At 37.6% G+C, this 7,940-nt stretch overlaps 1 protein-coding gene across 1 annotated transcript; it reads right to left on the bottom strand.

The window, feature by feature from the left end:
- Positions 1 to 2,825: 2,825 nt before the first annotated feature.
- LOC122040791 (pentatricopeptide repeat-containing protein At3g61520, mitochondrial-like) lies at positions 2,826 to 4,821 on the bottom strand. The gene has a single exon (XM_042600227.1). The coding sequence runs from the start codon at positions 4,807 to 4,809 to the stop codon at positions 2,908 to 2,910; it is 1,902 nt and encodes a 633-aa protein (XP_042456161.1). The 5' UTR covers positions 4,810 to 4,821; the 3' UTR covers positions 2,826 to 2,907.
- Positions 4,822 to 7,940: the final 3,119 nt, after the last annotated feature.

Here is a 7,940-nt window from a genome sequence, read left to right as displayed (position 1 = left end):
TCAAATTCATTTAAAGTTTTGATATGATTTATCTTAATTTTTGGAATCATGTGCTAATTTGTGGAATTGATTTGGTTGGCAGGCGATCAAGGAGAAGGACAAACTTGGATCAATCTAGATCGTTCATCTAAGATCCGAAGGAATCTAGGCCATCCATCATGATCTGGTCCATCCAAGTCAAAGATATAGTAGATCAGGACCACTGATCTAAATATAAAGTTTTTGATCTCGGTCTGAATTAATCCAGTCATTGATCAAGATCTAGAGAATTCTGGACGATTGATTCAGATCTGGGAGATTTAAATGAGAAGCTAGAGATTGTCAACCACTAAGGGGAAAAGAATGCGCGGGAATAGGGGAGCTCTCCACCTTCCTTCTCACCACCAAGGTTAAGGGATTTTCCTTCCTCGCCCTCACTTATCTCCACCTCCAATGAAACTCCAGCTATCCTCAATCCTTTCCAACCCGACTTCCACTTCGCCGCCACTATTTCTAATGCAAACCAGCGACCAACACCATTTTCGGATCCAATTCCACCAAATCTATCACCAAGAGGTTCAAGGTCTCTTACTTCTCAGATTCCACCTCCAAGCCGCCAATCAAAGTCTTGTCATCTCTTCATTCATCCCAATGGCAACCATCGCCGGGCTACCAAGTTCTTGGGCTTTTCCAGCTTGACCAAAACCATAATTCCATCCTTCTTCACAACTTTGCATCAAATGATCTCCATCAGCAATCGGATCTTCAACATAGCATCATCAAAGTCTTCTTCTTCACCATCCATCAGTCGTGTCAACTGATACAAGTTAAGAGAAAATCTTAGCTTGGTTTGTGTGCAAAATTCCAATCTAGAGAACACATTATTGATTAATCTATAGTTTTTCTACTTCTATTTGATCTGTTTGTTTGTCGAAATACATTGAGATCAATTCCCTCATGCAATTGAAGTTGGATCTGTTTATTTCATTCCTATACTTGTTACTTACTTTGGAGTATTGGTTGCTTGTCATTTGATTCCTCCATTATTTCCGTTGATGTTAGGAGTAAGTAGAATGGGGTTAGATGGATAGGATTCATTGCTTTCCTGTTTTAGATCTCTATTGGTTCCTTATTTGTTGCAATAGGGTAGATCTTGATTTCTTTATGTTCATGTTCCATTAGCTCAATTGCTCACTGTAGTTGGATTTCTTTAACTCTTGTTTCATGGGGTTGTTGAGTTGTTTCTATTCAGTTGGATAAGATGATGCATGTAGATTAGGTTATTAGATTGCTTTGTTTTCATTTCCATGAGTTGTTTGCATTCATCGTTTAACTACTTGGTTTCCCATGAGTTGCATTCATCCTTTTTAATTACTGTTTTACTTTCGGCCTTTTGCATTACAAAATCCAAACTCAATTTCTAAATAACTTGATCTTAAAATTTATCACATGCTGTGAACATTCCTTGAGAGACAATTCGGATCATTTCCTATGCTACATTAGTGTAGAAAGAGGTTTCAATATTTTATATACACTCATTTCACAATAAAATTGAGTTTATCAATGACCTGGTGCACGACTTAGAGGAGACCTTCACGACTCTGTGGAAGTACCAAATGAAGCTTAACTCGGATAAATGCACTTTCAGGGTAAGGAAAGGACGGTTCTCGGACAATGAAGGATTCTTGCTGAGAGGGTTCTCTTCGACCTCAACCTCTGACATCCCCTAACACGAGGCTGGCCCTAGCGAGGTTGCTTACCCTAAGGGCGACATCTGGCTAATAGCTCGATAGTACCAAAGGTACGACCCAACGACTGTCGCCCTTACCATGAGTATGGCTAGCTAGCGGGCGACACTTTGCTTGTGTGGTCGTCCACGTGGTTGGCATAAGGCTCATATGGTAGCCTACGTTGACCTTTTACCTCCGCGAATGTATAAGGCTTCACAAAGGTAAGCGAAAGTATGAAGGCTATTTTCTTCTTCTCTGACCTCTTTTACTTTCTTGCATACACAAGTGAGCTTCACATTTTGGCCCAGTGCTAACTTGACTGTCAGAGGGGTTACGCTAGCAATGTCAACTCCTAATTGACACTTTGAATCACAAAACACCTGGAGTGGACCAACCGGAGAACGAAATTGCCGTAGCTCCAAAGGAAGGAGAGGAGGAGCCTATGCGGGTGAAGGGCATGTCATGACCATTAGTGCAACCTCGATCAACTTCAAATTGCACTCCTCTAGTTATGATCCCTCATATTTTGCCCAAGCTTACTATAGGAACACATTCCCGCAAAGCATATTTGATCTGATATCGATCTGACCATAATAGATTTAGTGCTATCTATGTCAAATATCGTTAGCCATGTGGCGAAAGAAAAGAAGCAAGAATCGAATGCCTGAGAAGAAAGATGATAGAATCGTTGCAGTTAGATGACTTGATCGAAATAGGCTATAATATGGCACTTCTATTCAAAGGAAAATCCACACAATATCTAACTTCCAGGTAGATGTTAAGTGTCCTAATCGAACTCTTCGCACTAATACTGTTCTACAATAAGCACAGAAAAACTGCAACTTGGGACATTGAACTTTATGAAATCTTTGAAGGGCAGAAAATGATTAGGATGAGAAAAGGAAACACTTATGGAACTAAACAGTTTCATATTACAAATTAAAATGTGCAATTATACAAAGATTTTGTCCAACAAAGAACTGCAACAGAGTTCCTAAATCCAATTTCCACCTAATTTTCTTTGCAGATTCAGGTTATTATTGTTTGAATTATGAAAATGAGCTTCAGAAATCATACTATGTAGAAGCTTATGCATAACTTTTGCATACCGAATAATAAATTCTGCGACTAAAAAATATCTCGTTTCATTTGTTTATGTATGGTACAACTCAACATTAAATAAGAAGCATCTATAAGATTAAACATCAGGATTGCCAGAGTTGATATCAGAAGATGTTGTCCGTTGCACAAATAGTCTCAGTCTCTCGATCTCACCAATCGCAGTTAACCAGTCCGTGAGAACATCCATTGTCACATAGTTTGGTTTGCATCCCTGCGAATTCATCTTGTCCATAAGCTCTAAGGCTTTATCAGACATGTTATGGTCCTTAAGACCCTTGAAAATGGAGGTGTACGTTGTGGCATTGGGCAATATATCTTGTTTCTGCATCTCGTCGAAGAGTTCTATTGCAGCATCAACATTTTGATTCTTACAATAAGAATCGATGAGGATGTTATAAATAACCAAGTTGGCCGGCACCACCGACACGTCCATGCTCCTGAAGATCTTCATGGCCTGGTCAAGATCACCAGCTTTGCAGTAACCATTGATCAGGATTCCATAAGTGACAACATTAGGTTTGTATCCATCATGGACCATTTCGCCAAGGAATTTATCAGCCTTTGAAAAATCACCAGCCTTGCAGAAAGCATCAATCAAACTATTGTATGTGAAGATATCAGGCCTGAGCCCTGTCTTGCACATTTCGTTGTGTATCTCGAATGCCTTATCCAATCTCTTCTTCTTGCAAAACCCACTGATCAAAGTGTTATAGCTCTTTATGTCTACTCTAAAACCATTCTTTCTCATCAACAACACATTCGAATAAGCATCATCCAGTTTACCAATTTGAGTCAACCCAGAGATGAGAGTGAAGTATGTCGTAGAATCTGGGGAAACTCCTTCCTTGATCATCTCATCAAACAATGTCGTCGCCTTTCCTATATTGTTGGAATGAAGGAAAGCACCAATAAGGGTGCTATAGGTGACAGCATTGCCTTTAACTTCTGGCCACTCGACCTTTTTCTTTTGAAAGAAATCAAGGGCATTTCCGATCATCCCATGCCTGCACATTCCAGTTACAAATGTATTCAGCGTAACCACATTAACAGCCACCCTTTCCTTCTCCATCCTGGTAAGCAATTCATGAGCCATGTCCAACTCTGCAGCCTTGCAGAAGGCATTGATCAAGCTGTTGTAAGTCACACTGTCAGGATCACAAGCATGGCTTGATTTCATCCTATCAAGCAAGGAGAGACCATCCTGAAGCCTTCCTGCCTTGCAGAGCCCATCGATGAGAGTGTTAAAAATGACTGTGTCAGGGGACACTCCCGAATCCGGGCTTGACATTGCGTCAAGCACGTTCAGTGCATCGTCGAGGCAACGGGATTTGCAGAGGTGGTTGATGAGTATACCAAAGGTGACTATGCTGGGGCGCACGCCCAAGCCTTTCATCTCTGAAAACAGAAGATTCATCCTTCCGAAGTCTCGAATTGTAGCGAGGCCAGTCAAGAGGGCGTTGCACACAGGGGCCTCGATCGAGCCGCCAGCATCCTTTACCGCGTGGAAGAAATCCCAGGCCCCAGAGGTGGCGCCGGAGCGGCACAGCTTGTTGATGAGTTGAGTGAACAGGAAGGCGTCGGACGGGAAAAACCCCATCTTGGCCATCTTGACGAGGAGGGCGAGGGACTCCTCGTTCAAGGGATGGCTTCGCTTGGCCAAGCAGGAGAAAACGATCGACCGAGTGGCGGCATCAGGAGGGGAAACGGAGTCAGGGGAAAGCATCCCGCGGAGGATCGACAAGGCGGCGGAGAGGCCGCCGGGAGAAACGGAGCCGAGCAGGGAGCGGAGCTGGTAGTTAAGGTGGCGAAGTGAGGCATTGTGGGAGGGTTTCTCAGTTAAGAGGTGGTTCACGTCGCTCCGGTTGCCTACGCCACATTCGCAATCGACGGCGTTGGAAGCGGCGGCGGGGGAAGAGGAGAAGGCGAGGCAGCGAAGGAGAGCCGTCAAACGCAAACACGGATTCTTCACCAGCTTCATCTTCCGTTTGGCAATGCCACGCGGCAGCAAAAACCTGGATTTTTATACCCGGTAAGGAATCCGTGGAAGGCGTCGTCAGCGTCCATACTGCCATTAGATTAGTGCGGTGAACGTAATTAACCCTTTTGGGTCAGGGAAAAAGATTTACTCCGTGGATCAGCATATTACAAACTCAAATGTATCACCATACTCCGGACGACTTACCTTGAGCGACGGAGCGAAATTCAACGTAGATAATTTGACATGATTAAAATTTATTTTTTTTAATCTCTGTTTATCCACATGCGGCTTTCTCTTACATTTAGGATGATATTAATTTTTATAAATCAATATCAAGATAATACTGGTCTTTAAAGGTGAGCTTCAACATGTTGGTATTGATTTATATAATATTAATTTGTATAAACTAACAATGGCGCTAGTGCTGTACAAAACCAACTCAAACGTTAGAGCTGGCTAAACTAACAATGATAATGATTTGTACAACACAACACTAAGTACTGGCACCAATAACAAATGAAATCAGCACCAATATTGGTGCTCGTTTATTGAAACCAACATGACAATGATGGTCTCGGTGTGGTCAGCTAAAGAGGATGAATAATCTGAAATAAGAGTTAGAAATTTCTCTTACTTGGAACTTAGCAAGGAAACAAATATTAGATAATTAACATAAAATAAAAGAGATAGATTTTTACTAGATTATAACCTACGTGGTTCTTAATCCAAAATAATTGCAAAGCTTCACTAAAAATATTTCATTATTGAAGGCGGAGAAGTCTCTTACACTTCTTGAAAAGCTCAAGTATTTACTAGGAATTGAATACAGAAGTTCTTGTAGAATTCCTAAGTCTATTGGCATTTTTATAGCTCCTGAAAAATATTATCCGCAGCTTGAAGGTGCCTTCAATAAGGTCGAAGGCACCTCCAACATGACAACTTTTATCTTCGGCCAACGACTATCGAAAGCACCTCTAACAGCTTGAAAGATGCCTTCAACACTGTTTATGGAAGACGTACGTCCTTCTCATTCACTGGTATACTCTTCCACAACACCTCGTTCTTAGGATGCACCAAACTTGACGAGTCTTTTCCTATGCCATCATCCTCGCTAGTTGCATCTTCCACTCGACTTCTTGTGTTCCTAAGCTCCTGCTTACTTAGACATAAACATCAAAATATAACAAGACATAATTTTAACTTGGTTGACTACATCTAAACTACCACAAGGTACTTATAATTTTTCTTTTTTATGTGAGAAATCTAAGTTAAGTTAGGGTTAAATAAATAAAAAAACAATAAATTAATTGTAAATAATATTCATGTAAAATAATTACAAATAATAATCATGTTATGTAATTAATAAGTATGTAAAAATTAAAACATTTAATATAAAAGTAAAATGTAAAAGTAAAATATACCTCCTTAAATTTAATCTATAATTATCCCTCTTTAATCATATTAAAAATAAGGATAAAAATTTTTAAGGGTTAAACAGTGACTAACACTTAAAAAAAATCTAGAAATTAATTTTCAAAAAATTTGATTTTTTATGATTTAAAACTCAGTTTTAAAAGAAATAATTTTAAAATTATTTTTAATCGTTAAAAAACTTTAAAATTTTTTGTAATGGTTAAACATACTTATTTTAAATAGTGATAAATTTTTCATGAATGAACAAAATTAATCTAAATAATAATAAATTATTATCTACAGACATTTATTTTGAAAAGAAATTTAAAACAAAAATTGAGTTCAAATATTCTTACAACTTTTTCTCAGTATGTAATACCAAAATTATATTTTTAGAAAAATTAATTTTTCGAAGATTTACTTTTTGTAAATTTTTAATATTAAAAGTTAATAGTTTGGTAAAAAAATTCATAGAAAATTAAATAACGGTCAAAAAAAAAAAAAAATTCCCTATGATAGAAAACATGATATATTATCATAAAAAAATAAAATTTACAAAAATAACTGAAATAATTTTAATTTCACAAATAAGATTTTTGTTAGAAAATTAATAAAAAATAATACAACAAGTCAACAACTTTTGAAAATTTTCCTACAATAAGTAATGAAATCTTTTTTCTCAGAAAGATAACGATCTAATTAATTTTGAAAAATGATGCGAAACAATTTATTTGAAAAAGTTAGACAATTTAAATATAACAAATATTAAATCAAATTAATAATAAAACATGCATGAGGATTTAATTTAGGAATCAAATATAGGTTCCTACCTACCTATTGGATTAATAATATTTTTTAATATACTTTTTTATTACTTTTTTTATTTGACCCTTATGGAATCTATAATACCAATCTAGCCCTTGATACTTTTTAAAGTTTGAAGTAGCAAAATTTTAACATGCATAATTTTTTAAATTTTTTATTTATTTTTTCAACTTAGCATTTTTCAATTTTCAATTTATCAAAATCCTCTATTAAACATGATTTTGCTAAGATTATTTTTATTTCTAAATTTTTTTATTTTCAATTTCCCATTTTTAGTTTCCAATTTACACATTGACTTAGACATTGTTACGAGCCACAAGTGCACGGATTCGTCGTTAGTAATAAAGATTATTGATCCCACGAACACTGGTTATAAGCACTAGCGATGACTCACTTAGGATTAGCTAAACTACCGATGGTTGTAAGTTATCTAAAGAAAAGGGGTTTGGAAATGGAAGCGAGAACTAGCAAAGAGGAAGTAATAGATTTGGTTTATGAAGAATCCTAGGAGTTCGGTTTCATTGTGGTGGTGTTGATGTATCACATTCTATCCTTTACTCATTTCCCCTCAACATGCATTCGCCGGAAGTTGAAGTATCAAATCTTAGATGCCAAATAAAGAAGAACCCTATGAAATTCTGTTACGGTTAACCCATGTCACTAGGGTACCTCGATAGATCACAAGAATACTACTCTAATTGGTGTCACTAAGGATAGAGATAAGGAGCTTAGTTTGGACTCTTACTTCCTTGTAGAGGAGTTGTCTCTCCTTTCAAGGAAGAACCCTAGATGTCCGTGAATGGATTACCTCTATCACTAGGGCCCCTCGGGTGTACGATCTAGGATATTCTCTCTACGGGATAGGCAATTCCTAGACAATCAATTAACACGAT

Source organism: Zingiber officinale, chromosome 2A (genome assembly GCF_018446385.1).
Source record: "Zingiber officinale cultivar Zhangliang chromosome 2A, Zo_v1.1, whole genome shotgun sequence".
Taxonomy (NCBI): domain Eukaryota; kingdom Viridiplantae; phylum Streptophyta; class Magnoliopsida; order Zingiberales; family Zingiberaceae; genus Zingiber; species Zingiber officinale.
Note: the sequence above shows the minus strand (reverse complement) of the source record. Positions and strands in the feature narration are given on the sequence as shown.